Source organism: Capricornis sumatraensis, chromosome 9 (assembly GCF_032405125.1).
Source record: "Capricornis sumatraensis isolate serow.1 chromosome 9, serow.2, whole genome shotgun sequence".
In the NCBI taxonomy this organism is placed as follows: domain Eukaryota; kingdom Metazoa; phylum Chordata; class Mammalia; order Artiodactyla; family Bovidae; genus Capricornis; species Capricornis sumatraensis.
The window spans coordinates 48664601-48688337 of NC_091077.1; the positions used below are offsets into that span (position 1 = coordinate 48664601).

Consider the following 23737-nt stretch of genomic DNA (forward strand, 5'->3'; position numbering starts at 1 on the left):
ACCAAGGTACGAATGGGGAGCACAGAGGCAAGTCAAATGGCACCTGTCCCCAAAATAATAAAGATTCTTTAAATGAGATTAATTGGCAGACAAATACACAAAATAGAGCCTGGAGTGTAGACACAGCTTCAAGAGACAAGTAAGTTGTAAGTATAGTATGAACATCTGCAAAGCACATGCTGATCACATTCTTAGCAGGGTCCATGACCACTCTTTTCAAGCTCCTAGACAAGATGCTTTCTCAAGAGACATACATCATCCAGCAGCAAAGGGCTTAAGCCTGAAGCTCTGAAGAACAAGGAGATAGGAAAGAATGAAGACTAGTCAGCTGGACCTAGAACCTCCTTGGAGTATATGCTGAAGGGCGGGCCTTTCCCTGGGCTTCTCCATGCCAGACTCCAGGCCAGACTGTGAGAGATGCCAGGAGATGGGCCAGACAGACTCACCCTGCCTCACTCCTGCCGAAAGCCTGTCTCCAGAAAAAGCAGACAGGGATCATAGATGGGTAAGTGCTGTGTTAGGCTTAATGTTAAACCCTAAACAACTAAAGAAACACCAGTGATTTGTGTGTGTTTTTAGCAATCTCCCTTGCATCTGTTGTAAGAAAGAAGCCTCCAAGTCAGCCAAGAGCTACTGAAAAATCAGTTTGGGTAAGGTGTGAAACAAAGGGAAAATACCTACAGGCATGAATGATGCTTGAGTGAATGACACAATAGAACATAACATTTCATTATCATGGATAATAAAAAGCAATTCAAATATTGTGAAAAATTATTTTATAAAAATATCTACATTAAAATTTTAGCCTAAAAGCTATAGCTTCAGTTTTATAAAAAGGCAATCTTTGAAAGCATCTGGCTCAGGAAGATACAAACATTAGACAACAGATATCAAAGTAAGACAGCTCAGAAAGCATCTTAGGGGATATTGCAACTGGTTTGTCACAAAAAGAATTAAGTATTCTTATTGCATAGCAGAAAACGAGGTCACTTTCATTTGCATAATACTGCAACTTTTTAGATGGAGAGATGCCATTGGGTACTTAAGAGAAATAACTTTGGGATTCAGAGTCTGACTTCTCTGTTGTCCAAATCAGTATCCAAGCAGAGTCTAAGCTGCTTCTAACCTTGGGCTGCAATTCCATTTCATCACTGTGATCAGACTTCAGATACACCACTGGCAAAGCTGCATTCACAAGCAGTTGCGGCCGTCAGAATAGGGGTATGGGGGTCTCACCTACCACATGACCAGCACAGACCTGAAAATAAGTCTGTTGTGCCCACTGTAGGGAGAAAATCATATGGTGGTAAAGGGAGGGCTAGTGTTGGATGGCATCTGTGGGCAGATACAGCACATTGGCTTTTTGGTGATGACGTACCAGTGTTCTAGTCCCCATGAGAAAGGACGCATGGAGGTGAGATGAACACAGCCTCAGAACACTGCCAACAGGGGCAGCACTTCCTGGGCAGGGAGACGTAAGAAGGGGCCAACAGCGAAAATCCAAAAGCAGAAAACACGCTGGCTAGCTCTCATGGAGGGGACCCTCTCTGGGAAGATGACCATGAACAGTAGCCTCCCCTACACAAGCATGATAAGCATGAAAGTTCAGCTTCTAAGTGTTGGGGGGTACTTCATGTTTCATCAGAAATCAGGAGCTGTGTGATGGCACGCATCAGACCCCAACCCCCAACCTTATCACCAACACACACGCACGCACGCACGCACGCACGCACACACACACACACACACACACAAACAGCCTGAAACAAAGTCCCAAACCTTCCTCAGAGAGGGAGGAGAACAACATTTGGAACAGAAAGCACATTCCTTCAGCTTCCGATCCAGAGGCAGGCAGAGCTCTGAAACCACAGCCACCTCCGTGCCAGGTAAGGGCGGAACGCCCAGCTAACAGCATGTCTTGATCTCTTTGGATCTTTGGAACTGTTCTTCCAGGTCCATCAAAGCTGGATATTTCAGCCTCTTCCCAAGGCTGCTAAAGACCCTGGGTGCCTTGGTGTTCTTCAAACATCTCACTGATATAATATCTGCTCAACATCGGAAGGAGATGTTTCCCCCTCAAGAGAGTTGAGTGGTTCGTGCACAATAAATATACAGTAAATACACAGAGTGACCAACTCGCTGGGGAGAGTCCTGGGTTTCTAACTTGGGGTGAAGTGGGAAGAATGCCAGTCTCCTGCAAAATCTGCTTGGAAGGGGCCCAGTTGTATCAGAAGTCCAACATCAGGGTTCATAAAGTTAATTGGCTCCCTAAGGGTGGACCCTGACAACAGGGAGGGTAAATCCCAGTCCCCAAGTTGTGAGGCTGCTCCAGACATAAGATCTCCCCTCCTTATGCTGGAAATTCCAATATAAGCAACTTGGTAGTTCAGGAACAGTACAGCTTTAAGGTTCTTTTTTTTTTCATGCAAGTGAGTCTATGCGCCCTCAAATACCCCTCTCCAGATGCCTGGAGTTCTGTCATTAATCATTTTTACCTGTGAATTAGCAAAGCTTTCATCAAGCTCCTCTCTCAAAATGCAAGTATTCCTGAGAGACATCACACATCCAGGGCCTAGCACCATGTCCCGCCTCACGGAAGCAAGGAGTGGGATTTCCAGGGGCTGGAGAAACGGTATAGGCCTGGAATGGGGGAGAGGACAAGGGTGTCAGACAGACTAGGACCTTCATCACAGACTGCTGAGGGCCAGGGCCAGCCGGTACACCCCTTTAAAGTCATCCGTGTCCATGTGAATCACACATGACTCCATCCAGTGCAAGGAAAAACCTATCTTTGGGTTTGGAGGTAGGGTGACCTTTTACTTCACCACCAAACCAGAACACTTATGAGAGTAAAATGGGATGCTCTGAATAATTAAACCCGGATAATAAGTATAAACAGAGGCTGTCCTATCCAGGGAAAACCCAGAAGTAGGGTCTTGTCTGAGACCGCTATGGGCAAGGACCAAAGCCCTAGCACTTGGTTTCGTTCCTTTTGTTTCCCATGTATTTTTTCTCCAGTGTGTTTTTCAGTGCTTCACTGAATAGCTAGTTTTCTCAGCTGAAGAGACAAAATCTCCCAGGGGCCCAGAGACCAGGCAGTTCTGACGAGAACTTCTGGGAGAAGTGAAGGAAGAGCTCCCAGCCGAGGGGCTGGAGAACCCATGGTCCTAGTTCTAGTGCACAGAGGACACGGGGCAGCTTCAAAAGAGCCCCACTCTTCTGCAGACAGTGCCAGTGGTCTAGGCCAGTACACGGGCCTGGTCATTTCCGGACATTCCTGGTGTGTCCAACTGCACTTCCAGTAGACAGCAGCTTTAGTAGTCCCCAGGACCCCAGGGGCCAATCCAGAAGAGGCTTCTGTGACTTGTTTTTCAGCATAGCAGAAGGATCAGTAGTACAGAAATGGAGTAGACCGTCATCATCCCCCAACTTAGTGAAGCAAAACGTTCTGCACACGCACGTACACACACACCCCTACACACACACACACACACACACACACACACACACAAGTTCCAGCTTCTCTAATACCCCTATAGAAACAGACACACACACACACACAATGCTCAAAGGTGCAGCCAGAACTATAAGGAACCCACTGCTCAGGGCAGGGGACAAACACCTCATGGGAGCCAGGGGTCAACCACTGTCTTCCCACCCAGACGATACTGCCAAGTTGGAGGAGGGCAGTCCCTGCCCCACTGCAGACTCCGGCAGCGAGTGGCATCCAACCAGCATGGTCCTGCTGTGCTGAGTCACAGGCAGCACCCCTCCCTTCCTCCACCTCCTGGCAGTGGGAGTTGGGGTCACAAGGGCTTGTGAATCACAGCAACACCTAAGATGAAAAGGTGAGAAAGTTACCATATTATTAATAGTTTCTGCAAACTTATTCAGAGTCTCAAGGAGTTCATGAACAGCATTCGAAGCCACAGTCAAGGGAAATGGGCATGACTTATACCCAAACACTGAAGGGCCTGTGGACTCAGGTTGTCAGCAGCCGGCTGCTTCCTGCTGTAACAGCTAAGTCCCTACAAGATGCTTAAACACAAAGCACATAAAGCACAGTCCCTCAACGCCACAGATGAGAGGTCTCACCTCACCTCATCACACCAACTCATCTCATACTGTAATGACTCCTCTTTCCAGCACTCAGCACCCTCACTGGAAACCTCACAGCTCTAAGTTTGTATCACTTTAAGAGAAGTGATGAGTGATTCACGTCCCCTTTTAGCAGACATGGAAATGAACTGGAAAGAACAATGGACTGACTTCATGGCAGCAAGAACAAGTAAATTCCCATCCTAGCTCTGCCACCACTCAAGCTGCATTGTGGCTTCAGATAAGTCCATGTACCTCTTTAGGCTTCGTTCCCACGTATTTAAGGTCATCTAACTGAATGTGAAAGTGAAAGTCGCTCAGTTGTGTCTGACTCTTTGCAACCCCATGGAATTCTCCAAGCCAAAATACTGGAGTGGGTAGCCTTTCCCTTCTCCAGGGGATTTTCCCAAGCCAGGGGTCGAACCCAGGTCTCCTGCATTGCAGGCAGATTCTTTACCAACTGAGCTATCAAGGGAAGCCCATCTAACTGAAAGATCCCTCCAATGCTAAATTCTACGCATGGATAAACATTCCAAACATGTCTGTATGTGTTACTGTTTTAGCCAAGTTGAACCACACTCAACAGCTAACTTATGAGCCTAAAATCTTACATGTAATGGGCTGCAGCTGTGCAGCAGACATTTGCAGGCTGACTCACCCAACACCCCTTCTACTTGCTGTCCTCTGCTACTGAGAGTAGCAAGTTTCGAGCTCAGGTTCCCAGACTTCCTTGCAGCTGGAGGTGCTGCAATCCTGGCCCATACAATTGTAAATACAAGTCTGCCAGTGCTGCAGCTTTGGCTTTCTCCCTTGACCTTCCGGGAAAAAGCTCACGTAAGGTGCAAGGGGCAGCAGGAGCTATTCATAAAGCTGGCAGAACAGAAAAGACAGGAGGAACCTGATTCAATAGCAGTCTGAACCTCCAGGCTAGCCAGGGACTCCTTTCTGCCTGGGACAAATACATACATACAAATAAGATACTTCATTATTTAAGTAAATATCTGAGGTTTTCTGGTACCTGCAGCTGAACCAAATTCTAACTTACAGGTAAGGTGTAACTAGGAGCCTTACTTTAACATATTCCCATGACTAGACTATCAAATCTGGTTGAAAATGAGATTGAGAGAACATTGCTAAAAGAAAGCCCAGGACACCCAAATGGTGAGATTCTGTTGAGGCACGCATTTCATGTCGATATCTGGATAAAGGTTCAGAGAGAAAAGATCAGAGGTGGCAGAATCCAAGTCCTCAGACCCAGATGTGCTATCTGCCTTTCAGAACATCCTGCCTGCACCTGAGGCTCCTCCTTCTCAAGGTAGCATTTCTTTACAAAGCAGGCTCCTGTATTGCTTTTTATATAAGCTTTCTGATTATAAAATAAAATATCCCCATTATGGAAATTTTAGATAACACCGAAGAACACCAAGAAAACAAAATTAATCCCTACATACAAAGAGAATCATCATTCTCTTTTTTGGAATATATCCTGACTTCTAATGATAGTCATAATCAGCCACTGAGTGGTTTCTACCTGCCAGACAGGCATTGTGCTAGGCGCTTTCCACATATTCTCACATTTCATTCTCACAACAGCCCCAAGAGGCTTGTACGGTTTTATTTTCATTTCACAAATGAGAAAACAGGGGTTCAATCAGACTGACTGGCTTGCCCAGAGGCCCAGGGCTAGTGGCAAAGCTGGGACTTGAATTCAGATGTGACTCCAATATCCATTTCTGTAAGCAGGAGCTACTCCAACCCCCGTGACCCAGGACTGCTCGACTGAGCTCACAGGGTACATACATTCTGCATCATCCTTTTTTTAACCTAACAGCCTGTCACAAACATATTCTTATATTAAAAACACGTCTTCTGTATAAATATTCCACAGCTTATTTAGCTATGTCCCTCACATCCGACAATAAGTAGTTTTCAGTTTTTTGCTATGATAAATAATGCTCCAATAAATAACTTTGTCCATAAATCTTAGCATGTCAGGCCGTTTCCTTAGATTCTAAGACAACAGATTCACTCAGTCAATGGGTTTGAAAATAAACTACACATCTGCTCATCTCCCTCCCACCTACTTCTGGAGTAAGCAAACAGTAAAGAAATGGACATGAAATACTCAGCACATACCCAAAACTCTAACCACTCACGCCTGCACTTTCCCCTCTCATTAAAACTCACATGGAGCCAAGGGGGTATCGTTCACTGGCCTCCCTGCCTCATATAGGAAAATGCCCTGCACTTTTCACTTCAGCTTCGGAGAGAAAATGATAGTGCTGGTTTTAATAAGTAACAATGAGAACAGAATCACTCTAGAACCAAAATGCCCTGAAATCTTTTCTATTTAGTTGATAAAAATCCTCAATGAGGAAAAAAAAGTAAAATAAGTTCATTAATTGAAGCCTTGGGCAGACGGAACGCAATACAAAGCCCTTTGAGCCTGCACGGCATAGTCTTTCTTTGCACTAAAATCCAAACAAAATGAAATAGTAACCTTTCTAATGAAACACAGAATAAGAATACCACTGGAGTCATAGTGAGTGATAATGGTCATAAAATACTTAGGAGAATGACTGGCATATTGTATGTGCTCAATAAATAAATGTTAGCTCTAACTCTTCCAGCTCCTGGAGAACCAGATACAAGAAGCTGGGCTACATAGATATATTTGCTTGTCTCCCTAGAGACCCTTGACCTCAGCCTCACCAACTCTGTTCCTGTGCCCTACACCTCACCAAAACTGTCACACACACACACCCCACCAGGAATAAGCCTCCATAGGCACTTTTCTGGCAATCCAGTGGTTAAGACTCTGTGCTTCCTGTGCAGGGGACATGGGTTCAATCCTTGGTCAGGGAACTGATTTCACACGCCAAAAAAAAAAAAGCTTCTCCAGCAGCTTCTTTCCTCCCTCCTCCCTCTCTTGCTTCACCCCCCCCCCCCCAACCCTGAGTTATGGCAGCACAAAAGGCATGGGCATAGGACTGGGTTTGAATTCTGACTCTGACACTTTTTTTAGTCACATGATCCTGGAAAGATTATTTAAACATTCCAAACCTCAGTTTCATCATCTATAAAATGGAAGGATACAGTCTCATTCAACCAGAGGATTGTTGAAAAGAATATCTTGTAGGTAAAGATTTATAAACAAAGTTATTTTCTGGAGCATTATTATAGCAAAAGAAGACTCTGAGAACTACTTAATGTCTGACATGAGGGGAAATAGCTAAGCTGTGAAAGAGTTACCATATCTAACACACTGCTTTGTGGTGCAGGGAGTGGGTATCCGGTAAAAAACAGCTATCTGTGTGGCTGTGACCCAGCCTTTAAGTTTAAGCAGGCTTTGTCTCCTCCAGGAAGTATTCCCTAACTCTGGCATTTCTCACATGTCGTGTCCTAGAGCCTGTGTAGTACATTCCTTTTATCACTTACATGTGCATTATCTTGTACTTCCTGGTTTTGGAGGCTGGTAAGGAAGGGCAATGTAATTCTAAAACCTCTTATGACAACTGAGATCAGTTGGAAGGGATTCCCTGGAACGCTGTTAAGAAGAGTTCAGAGGCTACCTTCAACTTCACTGGGGAAATGAGTGTTAATTTCAGGTATCTGTTGTGGGCACAGCATGAAGGAGTGGTGACATGTGACGATCATCTGCCATCCCTGGAGGAGGCATGTGGTCCCAACTTAAGCAAACTGACCTGGGCCCCACCTGCCCCACCCCATCCCGGGCCCTAGTGTTAGGGTATGGGTGGGGTGGAGCACACTGACCTGCATAGCTCCGCCCTGTGCTCATGTTGGTTGGCAGCAGTGTCCACTTGTCAGTGACAGGATTGTAGTACTCCACCGAAGCCAAGTTACAGGATCCATCATCCCCGCCAACCACATACAGGAGCCCGTTCACTGCACAGACCCCTGGGAATCAAATAGAGGCCAGAGGAGGCATGAGAGCAGGAGCACAGGAGTGGGCAAGAGACAAGTCTAGATTGCCCTGGGGGCGCTCTTCCTTCCCTTCATGGTAGCACAATAGATATTTGGCTCCTCAGGTTTAAGTCTGCTCAGCGAATGAATACCTAGCAGTCACTGGGCTCTGAGGAGCCCCCTTCCTAACAAGGTCATGTCTCTGACCAGGCAGCTTTCACAACGATACAGGCCCACAGATCTTCCCTGCTCTGGCACAGAGCACCATAGGTACAGGCCCTGTTCTACTGCACAGGCACACAGGCCTCCCACGCTCAATCTGAGCTAAGAAAGAAGACAGCTCAGGGGATCTCACCCACACTACTTCCACTCTGCTTGGTTCCCTGATAAGCCCTGTTTCATCAACACTGTGAGGCACTAATGGTTGTGCTTGTGATCCCTTCATACAACTGGTGTCTAAATCTACATACAGTTTTCAGGGCAAAGGCTTTCCACCCACCCTGATCTCAGAGGCAGCTGGTTTGGGGGCAAGGTCTCATGTAACAGGGACTCAAGAGTAGGAAAATGTAAGTACTGCTCATTAAGACTTTAAAAGGCCACAGTCCAATATTCTGTGTTTTTTTCAAAATAAGATTCAGGGATTATGTGCTCAGATGCTCAATCGGGTCCAACTCTTTGACCCCATGGGCTTTAGCCCAGCAGGCTCCTCTGTCCTTGGAGATTCTCCAGCAAGAATACTGGAGTGGGTTGCCATGACCTCCTTCAGGGAATCTTCCCAACCCAGGGACTGAACCCATGTCTCCTGCACTGCCAGCTGGATTCTTTACCACTTTTGCCACCTGGGAAGCCCTAATTCAGGGATGTGCTGTGTGCTTAGTTGTTCAGTCCTGTCTGACTCTTCGCAACCCCATGGACTGTAGCCCACCAGGCTCCTCTGACCTTGGGGACTCTCCAGGCAAGAATCCTGGAGTGGGTTACCATGCCCTCCTCCAGGGGATCTTCCCAATGCAGGGACTGAACCCAGGTTTCCTGCATTGCAGGTGGATTCTTTACCATCTGAGCCACCAGGAAAGCTCAAGAATACTGGGGTGGGTAGCCTATCCCTTCTACAGGGGATCTTCCGGATCCAGGAATCGAACTGGGGTCTCCTGCATTGTAGGTGGATTCTTTACTACCTGATCTACCAGGGAAGCCTAATACAGGGGTGGGTGATGCTGAGAAAGTAGTAATTACCAGTGTTGGTGAACATACTCTCAAATACTGGTAAGCATAAAAGGCACCACTTTCCTGGGCGATGTCAAAAACATATATACTCCCTCTGAATCCAAGATTTCACTTCTGACCTTTTATTCTAAGAAACAATTTTAAATGTGTGCATTAATTAGCTATAAAGGCTATTTATAATAACCAAAGCATTACTTACAGAAAAGATGGAAATGACCTAAATGTCCAACAGCAGCCTGGCTCTTTAAATTATGTTACAGCCATTTAAAATAATATTATGTAAATAGGCTTAGTGTTATAATCAGATATTCATAAAAGATTGTAAAGTGGATCTAAAAAGGCAGGTTTTAATAAAGCGGTATTACAGCAAGATTCCATTCTTGTTATAAAAAATAGAAATATCTATATGCGAACGTGTGCATACACATGCATTTACATCTAAACCTAATTCTTGCATTAGCTGCCTTGAAGGTTCTGTAATTCCTCATTCATGTGGCTCAAGGCCAAATGCCAAGTTATATCACAGCAGGCTTAGACAAAGAGCAAATTAATAAACTCCCCTCTATTTACACTTTCAACAAGTCAGCTGCAAATGGGTTTAGCGAGCAAGTAATTTAAGTATAAAGGAAATAAGTATGCCTGAAAGTCACCTGCTTGTATTTCCAGCCAGGGAAGTTGGTCTAAGCCAACACTTGGATAGAGTGAGAAGGCATAAAGCAAGATATACCAACATAAGACATGACCCATAGGGCAAAGGTCTGAAAGGAAATGGTTTAATAGAGGTATCAGTCTCCAAGAACAAAACTCTAAACACTCTAAGGAAAATCATTCCTACTGGAAGGAAAAGGGGAGGGGAAGCGAAGGGAAGGAGAGACAGGAAATACAAACAACAGAATAAGGAAAGTGGTCCTTTTGGAGAATGGATCACAAATCCTTTCATGGATACCACTGAAAGGAAGGAAATCAGTTTCTGGGGGGAAGTGAGAGGTTCTCAGACATCGGCACAGAAAAGATAGAACCAAGTGTCATTGTGTGGCCCTGTCCACACAACTCTAGGCTTAGCTACCCAACAAAGCCATTGGGCCTGGGCACACTGCTCCTCTGGGTCTGAGTCCATCCATGTGCAGTGAAAGTCATCATGCTTCACTGGGAAGGAAGGAACCTTCTGCCTCTAAGAGGGGGCCCTCTGGCTAGCTTTGGGGGTTCCATGCTCTCCCTGCCCAGCAAATGGACACTCCCTGCTCAGGATACAAGCTCAGCCCCAGGCCATGGAAGCTCTCCATTCTGCCTCTTTTAGGGCCAGTGTTTGCAAGGAGAAAACACCCACAACATCCCCACAAGGAAAACAGGAAGGAGCCATCATATTACCTGCATTGCGTCGGCACATGTTCATGTCTGCCACCTGCTTCCAGGTGTTTGTTCCAGGATCGTAAACCTCGACACTCTTCCTCACCAAGGGCCCATCATGCCCACCTGTGGCATACAGCTGCCCACTGAGGACCCCAACCCCTGAAAGGCAGAGCACAGAGTCCCAGCCTCAGGTTGGCTGCCGTGACCAGAAACCAGGAGGCCTGGCACCTGTCCTGGACAGCCGTCACCGGCAGGGTGACATGGGGAGTGCAATTTTGTCTCTCTAGAACTCAGGGTCCACATCTGTAAAACAAATATAATGACACCCTGCCTGCCTCATAAAATCACCAACCAGAAAACCTCCAAATAGAAGGCAAATATGACCTCATTTCTATTTAAAGACATAAAAATATACATAATGTGTGTGTGTGTGTGTGTGTGTGTGTGTGTGTAGTAAAGAGACTTCAAATGGAAATGACACAGCAGGTGTGCTGAGATCATGACTGCTGAGACCTCCCTGCTTATCTGGAATCAGAAGCCATCCTTTCTGCCCCTGGGCTCTCCTCCTAAGTGGCAGAGGGGCCCTGAACCACTCTCGGTGCTGATAAGCCTCAGCTGAGGGCCAGGACTGCATCGTTCATAGGTTTCGGCATAACCTTTTGACATTCTCTAATACAAGTCAAGGGGATGTCATCCTTTAATACAAGAGGATGAGATGGGTGGATGGCATCACCAATGCAATGGACATGAACGTGGGCAAACTCCAGGAGAGGATGAGGAACAGAGAGGCCTGGCGTGCTGCAGTCGTGGGGTCACAAAGAGTCGGACAAGACTGAACAACAACAATACAAGTCAAGGAAATAAAATCCAGAAAGCAGGTGGGTGGCAGGGCAGCTGACGTGGTGGCCAGAATACCTGGGTTCTGGACCTGTGTCTCTAACCTGCCCTTTCAAGGCCTTGGTGGTGCTGCCCTTTCAAGGCCTTGGTTCTCGCTTGTGTACAGTGAGGGAGTCGGACTAGATGGGTAGTTTCAGTGGACCACAGACTACTCCACTCCATGGACAGGCTGCAGCTCAATTAGCTCGGGAATTTTTGAAAACATAGACTTCCACAGCCTCACTCCCAGAGACATCGGCCAGGAATCAGAAAAAGTACTTCAGGTGATTGTGACGTGCAGCCAGGTTTCAGACCCAAGGTCTCAATTTCCAGAATATAAACTTCATGTGGATGAGAACCACGCTTGCCTTATTAATGTAGGTTGCCCTGTGCCTGACAGCATATAGTAGGTTCTTAACAAATACTGCTTGAATGACAAGATGCATAAAATCCCACCAGTAATTATGCGGGTGTGCAAACGGTTCCTCGCAGTTGCCCTAAACTAACAGCAGATGGTGGTGTTGCATCAACAGCGGCTATCCGATGGACTGATTTTAAAAAATACAATTCAGTGTGTTCCCAAGCTGCCTCACCTTCCCCTTCTCCATGCGCAGAGGAACGAGCACCCGCTGGAACCTAGAGATGGCCTCTTTTCCGCACAGCCATCTGCGGGCACTGCCCACCCCTGCTGAGGAGGCACTCAGGGACACCGCGCCCTTCTGCAGCCTCCTCCGCTAAAGTTCACACAGAGGTGAACAGTGTGAGCCACCGGGGCCCCCATGCCAGAGTCTCCGGGCTTTAGCCAGCAACGAACACCTACTAGGACAAGTACATGGGAGCCCAACTCCAGAGGGGAGGCTTCCCTGAACCTTAGGGAGGTGAAGCTCTAAAGCAATGCTGCCCCGGGAGCCTGAGGAAAGAATCCACCTCGGGGAAAGAGACGCCGCCTGAACTGAGGTCCCTGTGCCTTCCTCGTCACCATCCAGGGCCTCTGGCCCAGGTGAGAGGCACGAGCAGCCCGAGGGCATCCACTCAGCAGTGACCCCTGGGCAGCCCGACACAGAGCAGTAAGGCCTCCAAAGGCAGCTTATCCACAGGAGGAGGCTGAACTTTCTGAGGTGGCTCTGTGCTCGGCTTTGCTCAGGGCCGCCTCTCCACACCTTCTGCTCCAGGTGCTCCCGGGAACAGCCACACACCTCAGTGTGCTGCTCTGCTCCTGAGGAGCTGCCCCTGCTCCCTGGGCTGTGACCACTAGCTCTCACACTTCACTCACACATAGGCTTTCCAGTAAGTACAAAGAAGACTCTAGCAATACTATCAACTGAAATTGCTAAAAGAGTCCTGTGAAGGAAGGAGAACCAGGAGACACAAATTGAACTGGACCATCGGGAATGCCTACTGCAACCCACTCATTTCACATCTGAAGAAGCGGAGGCCAAGACCACACAGCACACTCGAGTGGACCCAGAACCAAGGTCCAGGCCTCCTGCCCTCCACGCATGTGCTGTGTGTTCAGGGCCAACCTGTCAGGGTCAGCAGAGACGAGCTCCCTAAAAATAGCCTTCCAAACACAAATGCTTCTTAAATGGAGTCATACAGCTTTTTTCTTTTTTTCTAACTAGTAAGTGAGTATACAGTGATTTTTGAAAAATATTAAAACAGCCTAAAAAAAAAAATAAAACAGCCTAATTTTCAAGGAATGCTGAGGAAGTGGTCATGTGTTTGGTGGTATAAAATGAGATCACAACTCAATCTTCAAAAATACAAAGATAATAAAGTAATAACATTGTGGGGAAAAGCTCTCAGTTGTGGCTTCCCTTCCCAGAAGTCACATGGCCTACCCGGCAGCCAGGGTGGTCATCAGTCACCACTGCCACAGGAACCGGGGACAGAGAGCAGGTGCCCAGCCCCCACCGCCTCCGTCTGTCCTCCCAGACCCTCTCCCCTGGGCCCCCACGTGATGGGGCAGACAAAGCAGGGAAGAAGGGGCTGCTGCTCCACTTCCTGGAAAATCCCAAAGCTCCTGCCCTTCCCCCAGGAGGGGGTTGACGTGAAGAAAAGTTGGGGAAGAGACACCAGTTTATCTCCAAATACAAACCTGACTTTTGACCCCCTAAGACAAAGACAGGCAAGCTTTAGCTTTTCCAGGGAAGACTGGGACTTCATAAGAACGAGACTCAGATCATCTGAGGTCAGAAAAAGCTAACTTTGAAGGGAGACAGACCTGAGTAGGAATCCTGATTCTGCCAGTGACAAATGAAAATGATGAATGACAGGACCTTGGGCTAATTAACCCCTGGATGGCTCACTTTCTAAACCTGCTGAGTGGAGTTACATTGTGTGAGCTATATTGTGAACCCCTGCAGGGCTGTGATGAGGATTAAACATAAATGAGACATAGAAAGTGCTTATTAGGACAGCACCTGGCACACAGCAAGTTTCACGTTCAAGAGATGTGGACACCTCCAAACAAATGGAAGAGATGACAATGAAGGGAATATGACCCCATTGGTTCTCTACAGAGGGATCCCCCTGAGAAAGGTTAACTCGTTGCAAAGGTGCGAGTGGGATTACATACACTGAAAGCAGACAAGAGGGAGGGAAAATAAGGTAGAACGTTAAGCTTTTGGCCTCCAGACCCACCAGTGAGAACAGCCTGCCCCCTGAACCCCAACTCCCTACCCCACCCCATACCTGCGCCGCTGCGGCGAGTGCTCATGTCCGCCACATATGTCCACTCATTGGTCGCTGGGTTGTACTGCTCCACGGTGCTCAGGCACTGGCGAGAGGCCCCATCATAGCCCCCGACAGCATACAGCTTCCCTGGAACAGACAAAGTGGCCAGGGGTGGGAAGGTGTTTCGGACCATGGCATGGAACTGGAGCGTAGCTGAAATTCCACCTGTAACCCACCAGCACACCCTCACCTCCATCAGGGTTCAGGGCTCCTTCCCCAGGAAGACCAAATAGAGCAAGCATCCTTCATGATTCTGCCTCCTACTTCCTCTGAAGCCCTGGGCTCTTCCTCAAAGCAGTACAGAAGCTTTATCTCAAAAAGCACCCCAAACACCCAGTGCAAAGCTATGGCCTGGCATCACCAGGGCTCAACATATTCTCACTGGTGAACTATATTAGATCTTCTCCAGATCAAGGCACCGGGGAGACGGAAAATTTAAGGGCCCCTGCTGCAGCCAAGCTGGCAGACTTTCTGGCTAAAGGCTCACAACAGCAAACAGAACAAATATAGAAAGAGATTCTCCAACAGGAACCCAAACATTGTCTTCACCATGTTTTGTACGCTATCCACCACCCAGGCAGGCAAAGCGTGTGAATGGAGTACTCTGTGTGCACTCTGGGCTAGAGTGGCTGGAACTGATCTGCTGTAAGATCCCCTTACAATTTCTGAGCCATGCACAAGAACCTCAGAGTACCATCATCTATTTTTTTTCTTTATCTTGGAATAGGCAAAGATTCATTTAACCAAAAACAAAAAGTGCAATCCTAAAGAAAAATATTGATCTATTGGATTACATTCAAGTTAAACTTAAAAAAAAAAAATTTGAAGGATAATTGCTTTACAATGTTGTATTACTTTCTGCTGACCATCACCTATTTTTAAAATAAAGTACCGTAAGCTATTATCGAAGAGCATCATTTTGGCCTAAGGATGGTGGTGAGGTTGGGCAAGGGGCAGGAAACTGGTATTTGAGCTCTCCCAGAGAGATTTGAACATTTGGGTGTAACATGTAGTCTTAGAATGCAGTGGGATTCCGTGTGTGTGTGTGTTGGGTGTGGGGGTCCTACTTCATCTGAGGTCTCAGTTCTATGGGGGACCCTGGAGTTATAATAAGGATCTACACTGTAATAAGTGTATAATAAGGATGTATACTAGCTGCAGGCTAAGTAAATACCACCAGATGCAAATCTACTTAAAAGGTTACCTAATCAAAAGATTTCTTTTTGGTCAATATGTACTTTCTTAATGGAGACACACCAAGAATGCAACCAACATGTGAAAAATCTGCAATTATTTTAAGTCAGAAAGAGATTCTCAGGCTAAGAACAATGTTTTACCATCAAGACTTTACTGCATCAAATGTAAAATTATTTCTTCTTCTATCACTGAGCCTGGTTTTGTTTTCTGCCTCAAGAGCCCTCTCAACCGGCCCTTTTGCTCTTGAGACAGAAAGCAAAACCTGACTCAGACAGGCTCCCCCAGGACCCAAGCTACTCTTGGGGTGTGTGCTGGCTCAGAGGTAACCACCTGCCTGGCCAGTTATCCATCACAAGGGAGGAGACAGGCCAGGGGTGTGGAGGAGACAAGATGCTCCTGAGGGCAATCCCAGTCTCTAAAATACACCATCTCTGCTCTGTTAGGAGCTTCTGCCTCATCTCTCAGCCTCACTGTCCCTTTTTCTACGTAGAGACTCTTCAGGACAGCTGGTAGCTAAAGATCCTGGTTTTCCTGTTTTTGTCCCCAGTTGTCGGTCAGGCTGTGACGTCGTGGTAAGGAGATGAGGAGAGGGAGGCGGCAGCCGAAATAGCTTCAGATTCAGGATGGAGAAGATAAATAAACCCCCAGTCTGTCCTCCGTGTTGACAGGGTGTGCTACCGCACAGCACTTCTGCCATGCAGAACATGCTTACAGAAGCCTCTTTCAAGGGGGTCAGGGGGAATATTTCTGATGAGCGCCATGAAGGCATCTCCTCTAACTCCCATCAACCATCTCAACCCTATGTCAGCTGAAAAAATACCCATTCAAGGTTTCTCCTTTCAGGGATACACTATTTTTAACCCCTACACTATTGTTTGATATTCCTGACTAAGGAGCAAGGGGGAAAATGGGAAGGTGGCTAGACAAAGCACTTATGCTTGGCAGACAAATCAATTTCTGTTTCACCAGGAGGATGAGATTGCAAGAAGCAATTTATCTTGGTAGGAGGACAAAATCCTTGCACTCACTAAGGTGACTCGTTCTGTGTGTTAGAACAATATACTTTTAAATTAAAATTTAAACTATGTAATACTGGTACAGGCCAAGAGATGCAGCAAGAGAAAATTACATTCCTATTAATGTCTAACTCCCTGCCCAACACTCTCCCCGAAGCACACGTGTGAGCTGTGTGTACACGTGAGAAAGAGAAAATGCCTGTGTACCTGTGTGAATGCACAGATTCTCCACTAAATTCCCACTTCAGGACAGGCTAATAAGTCAGTGTTGTCCTGTGAAGTATAACAGTTGAGTACAAATAATACTCTATGGTTTAATATGTTGAAATCATACATATTTCTAAAACTTCTCTCAGTTATTAATAACATTTGCCAATGGTCTGCGTTAGAACCTGGAGACCTGGGTTCAAGGAGTGACTGTGCTCTTTTCCAGTGTGGGACAGGCACACTGATTACTCCTTTGGGACTCAGTTTCCCCTTCTGAAGAGTGGAGGAAATCCAAGTCCTGCCCTTCTCCTTCGAGAGAGTTTTAGGAACAAAACGAGAAACTGGATATGAAGGCACTTGGCGCTCCAGTGCAATGTCCAGCCAGGCCCCAGAACGTACCCCTCTTCCTACCTCACCACACACATCATTCCTGACTGAGCAGGACCCAGCACCAACCTTCCCTTCAGTGACTAATCAAAACTGGGGAAAGTCACCCACCTCACTCAGGTCTCTGCTGACAATCCTCGACATAAAATATGAGGACAAAATTGATTAAACAACTGACTCTCACCCTCCCAAACACACTGTACTCCTGGGTTATATCTTGACTCTGGACTTCCCATCTTGTAATATAGATAAATAGCCAAAACGAGAGCCCAGCATTTTCCCTCTAGGCTCCTCCTGGTACCCCCAGTCCAGCTCACCTAATTTCTAGCCTTGGGCCAGTAGCTACACCTCTCTGAGTCTCAACCCCTCTCATCCGCTAATCAGGATACTAGTATCCAACTCGGCAGTAAGGAGAGGAACAGAGCCAGGACACTGGAAGAAGGCCCGGGGGCCAGGGCAGGAAAAGAAGCCGTCCGTTGTCGCTCCTTACCTTCTACGACACCCACGCCTACACTGCTACGGCGCGTGTTCATCGGGGCCACGAAGAACCACTCGTTGGTCTTGTAGCTGTAGGCTTCTACCGACGCCAGGCCTGGGAGACAAGCGACTCGTGAGGTTTCTATGGTGCCAGGCCTCACCCTGCTGGGCTGAGAGTGAGGATGGGGCAAGAGTGCAGACCTGGGGGCCGAAAACCCGGGGGAGTATGACTCAGCAATACCTCTGCCTCACCATGCATCCCATGGCACCTCCGTAAACACATCTGCAGTGTCTGTCTGAGGGGACCACTAAGACCTGACCTAGAGAGTGGGCTGTGAGAAGAATGAGGGTCTAAAGTAAATCATAAAACCACAGAATGGACTAAATACCTGAGGTTGCCTCACTGAACACCTATTTCAACCTTCTTTCCCCTTGTCTTCCTCAATTTTAGAGGCTAGAAAGATGAAAACTTGTCTTCTCAGACTTCCTTAGAGCTGGGGGTGACCAAGTCAATGCAATCTAAGCAGGATTTCTGAAATAGCCTTTGATTTTCTGATAAGAGCCCCTCTTCTCAGCCCTGACCCCTTCCCCCCACCCCACTACTTCTTGCTACCTGGAATACAAACGTTTTGGCCAGAGATATAACAGCCACCCTGTGACCATGAGGACAAGTCTAAGAGACTCTGCAAGATCTTGGCCCAAGATCCTTGAACAACTAAACCAAGTCAGCAACTGCCAACCTCTGACTTTGTTTCACAAGTAAAACAAAAGCTCTCATTTGTTTAAGCTATGATTTAGTCAGGTTTTCTACTAGCAGTCAAAAGCAATGCCTAAAAGAAACAATGCCCCACTATCCTTTGTTCTCTTTATTCCCAGTCCCCCCTCACTAGAAGCAGCCTCCGGAGGGGCTATATAACTTGGAATTACATGAAAGAGGCAAAGAGAAGGTTGCAAAAGTTTACCAACTAGTGAAGACAGAAATGAAATTTCAGAGGGATAAAGTGTATTGTTTTTCATGTCACTGGGGACCAAAAGAGTCAAGTGTTTACAGAGACCTCCACCTGGAGATAGAAGAAGAGGTAAGATAATTTCTCCAAGTCCATGTCCACTAGTATTAATAGTTTCTGATTCTGACTTTGGAGCAAGATGAACACCAGGAGCAAGGAGACGCTTCTGCAGTGTCACAGCCTTGCACAGCTTTGGTGGGGCAGCAGGAAGGGCAATGGAGAAAGGCGTGTGACTCAAGCCAAGTCTCTTCCCACAACTGAACCTCAGCTCTCCCGTCTGTTCAGCAGAGGGTTCAGATCACAGTCCCGAGACACCCTCCAGTTGAGCTTGCTCTATGTTTTATCTGTGGAATAAATGAGTTCCCAGACACTAGAAAGGAAAAAAGGGACTCTTCTGAGGGTAGGGTACTTCCTGGAACCTAGAAATGAGAGCACATGGATGGTATTGTGTGTGTAGGAAGGTGTGACTCTGACACACAAGCTGGGAGGGGAGGAAGGATGGGTATGTTCTTGGGACAGTAGCTACAGAGAGACCAAAGGTTGGCCCAAGAGCTAGCTGAGCAAACCAGGCTTGTGGGTTCAGTTATTCAGTTGTGTCTGACTCTTTGCGACCCCTTGGACTGTAGCCTGCCAGGCTTCTCTGTCCATGGAATCCTGCAGGCAAGAATACTGGAGTAGGTTGCCATTTCCTACACCAGGGGATTTTTCCCAACTCAGGGACCGAACCTGCATCTCTTATGTCTCCTGCATTGGCAGGAGGATTCTTTACTGCTGTGCCACCTGGGAAGCTTCAAACCAGAGTAACATGGAGTGCATGTCTCAGGCTGGATGGTGACTGAGTTCAGGACCTACCAGTACTGCCATCAAAGCCCCCCACGGCATAGAGCAGGTCATTGAGCACAGCTGCACCCAGCGTGCTCCGGCGCTCCTGCATGCTGGCGATGGACGTCCACTGGTCCTTCACCCCATCATACACGTCCACTGTCCGCACACGCAGTGAGCCATTGAACCCGCCCACTGCATACACATGGCCAGCCATGAACACCACACCTGAGGCACAGGAAACCAAGGCATCAAGGTCATCTCAAACAGCTGATGACTCACATTTCGATAAGTGACAATGTGGGAATGGGGCAGGCATATAAATACTGATAATTTAACAGAGAAGGTGATCTTCAACTTGTGATACTTGGAAGTCACTATGGGACTCATTGGATTTCTTCTCAGATTTGCATTGCTAATTTTGTTTGTGTCAAGCAAATATTTACATTAGCCTAAAGTCCCTAAGCACATAAGAACTGACCCCAGAAGGTACAGCTAGAAAGTGCGCAGGTGGGGAAGGGAAAGGAAGGGAGTGTGGAATGCACAATGTTTTCAGAAACAGGGAGCAGAATTTCAGCACCCTGCAGAGACCTGCAGGGTGGGAGTGGGAGCTAGGGACAGCCGGCACACTGGGAGACCATGCGGCTCACCTGGAGACCATGCGGCTCACCTGCTCTGCATCTCCTGGAGGGAAGCTCAGCGATCTGGTCCCAGCGATCCTCTTCAAAGTCATAGCACTCCACGCTGCGGATGGCCTTGGGTGCCTGGCCACCAACCACGATCATGACCTCCAGAGAGACAAGTGGACATTAGCTGGCTGCCCCAACATCCAGACCTATGGGTCACCAACCCCTGCTACATACATGCTCACTGCTCAGGGTCCATGGATGACCTGAAGTGCCAGTTTACAGAGCTACATACATGAAGATGCTGCCCCTGATCACCAACAAGTATGAATATTCAAGAAAAGTCTAGTGAACATCTTCCCACAGAAACACAATCATTAATCTATGCTTCCCAAGTGCCCCTACTCACGGTTGTATTAGGGCCATGTGAGGCCACTTGGGGCATCTTCTACCATCTGCGTGTCCTTAAGGACCAGGGGCAAGAAGACTAAATTTTATATTGAAACAAAATATTCATATATATATCTCTCAACATATGAATGTATTTTAGAATAGAGTATAGAAGTTGGATGCATTTTTAAGATAAAATTAATTCAAAAATATTTTTGAATGATTAGACTGTAGGGGGTACTTATTCACTGGAGTATGGGAAAAAAATTGTAAAACACTGTTTTGTGGTGGTTACCACAAAGACGTATGTAACTGATGATGTTCTGAAAAATAATGTTACTAGTACTATTTCTACAAGTAGGGTAGCAGCTACCACTGCCAGTCATCATGTGAAGTATGTTGTCATTCCTCTGTCATCACAACTCAGTGAGGCAGATATTACCATCCACACTGATAGGTCAGGAAAGTAGAGCTCAGAGAATATAGGGAAACTGCCCAGGGTCACACAGCTAAGAGCAGCAGAAGAGAGACTGAAAGCCAAGTGCATCTGACACAGAGGTGAAGGCAGGCCCTCTCTGCTACTCACTGCCCCACTCTAAAGACAGGGTCTATGCCAGGACAGCTCACTACACAATGGTTTTCAAACTGCAGGTCACATTTCTTTGGTGGGTCATGAAATCAATTTTAAAAAGTTTCAACCAGCACACTTTTAATAGAACAGCACAGAAAATACCACAAGGATGTTATCTCATGAAATACTTGTTCTGGTTATACATACATGTATGTGTCTCCTGGAAAGCAATTTAGGCATATTTCTTAGTGTAGGATGTAGTATTTAAAAACAAACAAAATAATGAAAGTCACTGTTTTGGCTGTAGCAACAGAACGTCATCACTCCATTGTGGTATCCCCATTGCTATGACAATTGTCATGAACTATTAATAAATAAAAATTAAAGCACCAGAGTTAACAAAATTTTACATATTTCAATAAGCTTACACAAAATTCATGGGTGTCCCACAATGACATTACTCTCACTCACTCATTCCAATATGCTTTCTTAAGTGGAGAGAAAGAGATGAAGTCACAGGCAAACAATCAATATAAGTCACAGGATCTTCTCATTACCTGAGGCTTGTCTTATTTACCCCAGTGGATCTCAAACTTCAGTGTGCATCAGAATCCCCTTGAGGGCTTGTTAAGACACAAACTGCTGGGCCTCACCCGCAGAGTTTCTGGTTTAGTAGGTCTGAAGTGGGCCTGAGAATACATATTTCTAACAAGTTGATGTTGATGCTGCAATTTGAAGAGTCACACTTTGATAACCACTGTTTTCCTCCTACAAATATAGGGATTTCCTGATGATGTGCCATTAACCATTTTTGCCATTATACTTATCATAGTGTTCTTTACTCCTCCTCAAAGTGATTTTGGGGAGAAGAGTGATCATTAAAATCTGTGTCAGCACACAGGAGCACACCCCTCAGCTGAACATTATCCACCATACAGGGAGACAGATATAGGGCTGACCACCATTGCTCAAGATCAATTATTTATGCCCCAGGATTCTAGAATCAGGCTCACCCACTGCCCATGTGGGTGGTCAATGGTCATCAGAGTTAGTCTGCAGCTCCTTTGTGACCAAATGTGAGTGACCAGTGTTCAAAAACTCAGAATTCAGTTCTGACTTCTGGACTATCCCAAAGGAACCCAGGACACATAGTCCAGGCTCAGGGATGCTGTTGCCTCCAGAAATAAATGTTCTGCATTTGACTTTCCTCTGCTCAGGAGGTCTGCTGCTCTCTGTCAGGAGCAGTCCTTTTCAGAGAGATGCAGAATTCTCCATTATTTCCTATCAGTAATTCTTGGCTGAGATCCACAAACAGTTCAAGAGGGGACATTAATGAACACAGCCTCCTGGCAAACTTCAGACAATGCCCAACTTCTTCCTCCAGGGCTGAATGACCTGAGTTCATAAACATACCTAGAATTTGTACTGCCTTTCTGGTTTTGAGTTGGTCAAGTTAAAATGAAGTCAAACCATTTCAAGGATTTTCTTTGATATCTGATTTTGGGGCTAAGTAGGAATAAAACTAGTTTTTAGCTTTCTTTCTGCAATGACCTCAAGTATCCAAAATCCTCACACAAGTTGTTTCCTCTCCTTAAAATACTCTTCCCCAATCTGATTCCCCTCCTCTAACACCTGCTTATCTTTCAGGTCTCAATTTACACATCACTTCCTCCAACAGAACCTCTTGACCTCGAAAGCTGAATCACAGGTCCTTCCCCAAGATTACATACGCCCAGCGTTCTCCCACTAAAAGTGCCCAATTTTATGCTCTGTCTGGTAACTTTGTCTCCCCTCTAGACAGTTAGCCCTGCCAGCACAACAAAAAAATACCTGCCTCAATTACTAAGATAATCCTTGGGCCTTAGGGGACCAGGTAAAAGTAATGACTCAGACATTTATTTAGAATAAATGAATAGTAAAGACCACATACAAAGAGTTAAATGAAAAAAACACAGTTTAAAAAAAAAAATAGCCAGAATATCTCTTTCTTGGATTAAGACATATTGGACACCAGATTACAATTCTAGGGACAGAATTTGAGGAAAACAAACACAAAGAGAAAGAGGGAGCTTTTCCCATCTTTTGATTCAACCACCAGAAGACAGAAGCTATCAATTCTTTGCAGCAACTATCAAAGCTTCTGCCATAAACAAAAAAAAAGCCAAACCTTCGGGTGACTTAACCACGTCCCAGAAACTATCTTCCACCAAAGTAGGGAGATATCAGTACATTCATATTGGAGAAAATCCAGCACTTGTCTCTGAGAATTTCCATAGTAACACAGAAACAATATTAAAGAAATGCAAAAATTTGATGTACACAGACAAAAATGATACAGAAGAAGGTTTTCAAAATAAATTCACCTTTGAGCTCATAAAACCACTGGTGAGAGGCTGTACAATGATCTGGGAAGAGCAATTATGAGGTTTTGCAAATCATTGCTTTCTGAAAATGTGGAGGCAGCTCAAGGCAGAGGGAGGAATAGGTGTGCTTTCTGCTTCTCTCGTAAGCATAAGAAACCCAATTTCTATGGCAGGTCTTGCAAAAAACCATCATACATGGAGCACTATGCTCATTGCTGTGTAATTGCGCACTGTAAAAAAGAACAAATTTCCTATCTTGACTACTAATGGATAGTTGTTTCCATAGATACCTGAACTTAGCAACCAATTAGATAAAAATGAGTATTCCCCAGAGTCTATGTGTATTACATCTCTGAAACTGTAAACTTCCAGCTACTTAAAGAAACCACAGTTTGTCAGGGCAAGAAGAGACTTGATCCGTTCTTTCTTGTAAGCCCACATTTGACATTTCCAGAAAAACTCGGGC

General features: G+C 46.1%; 1 protein-coding gene across 1 annotated transcript in view; it reads right to left on the reverse strand.

Moving 5' to 3' along the window:
* Positions 1-3806: 3806 nt before the first annotated feature.
* Positions 3807-23737, reverse strand: part of KLHL3 (kelch like family member 3) — a 77099-nt gene continuing 57168 nt past the window's right edge. Inside the window, exons 6-12 of the mRNA XM_068980233.1 lie at positions 19992-20109; positions 19352-19549; positions 17506-17607; positions 14167-14295; positions 10615-10755; positions 7873-8016; positions 3807-3835 (exon numbers count right to left, since the gene is read on the reverse strand). Coding sequence (XP_068836334.1) covers positions 3807-3835; positions 7873-8016; positions 10615-10755; positions 14167-14295; positions 17506-17607; positions 19352-19549; positions 19992-20109 — 861 coding nt within the window. The remainder of the gene's footprint in view (positions 3836-7872; positions 8017-10614; positions 10756-14166; positions 14296-17505; positions 17608-19351; positions 19550-19991; positions 20110-23737) is intronic.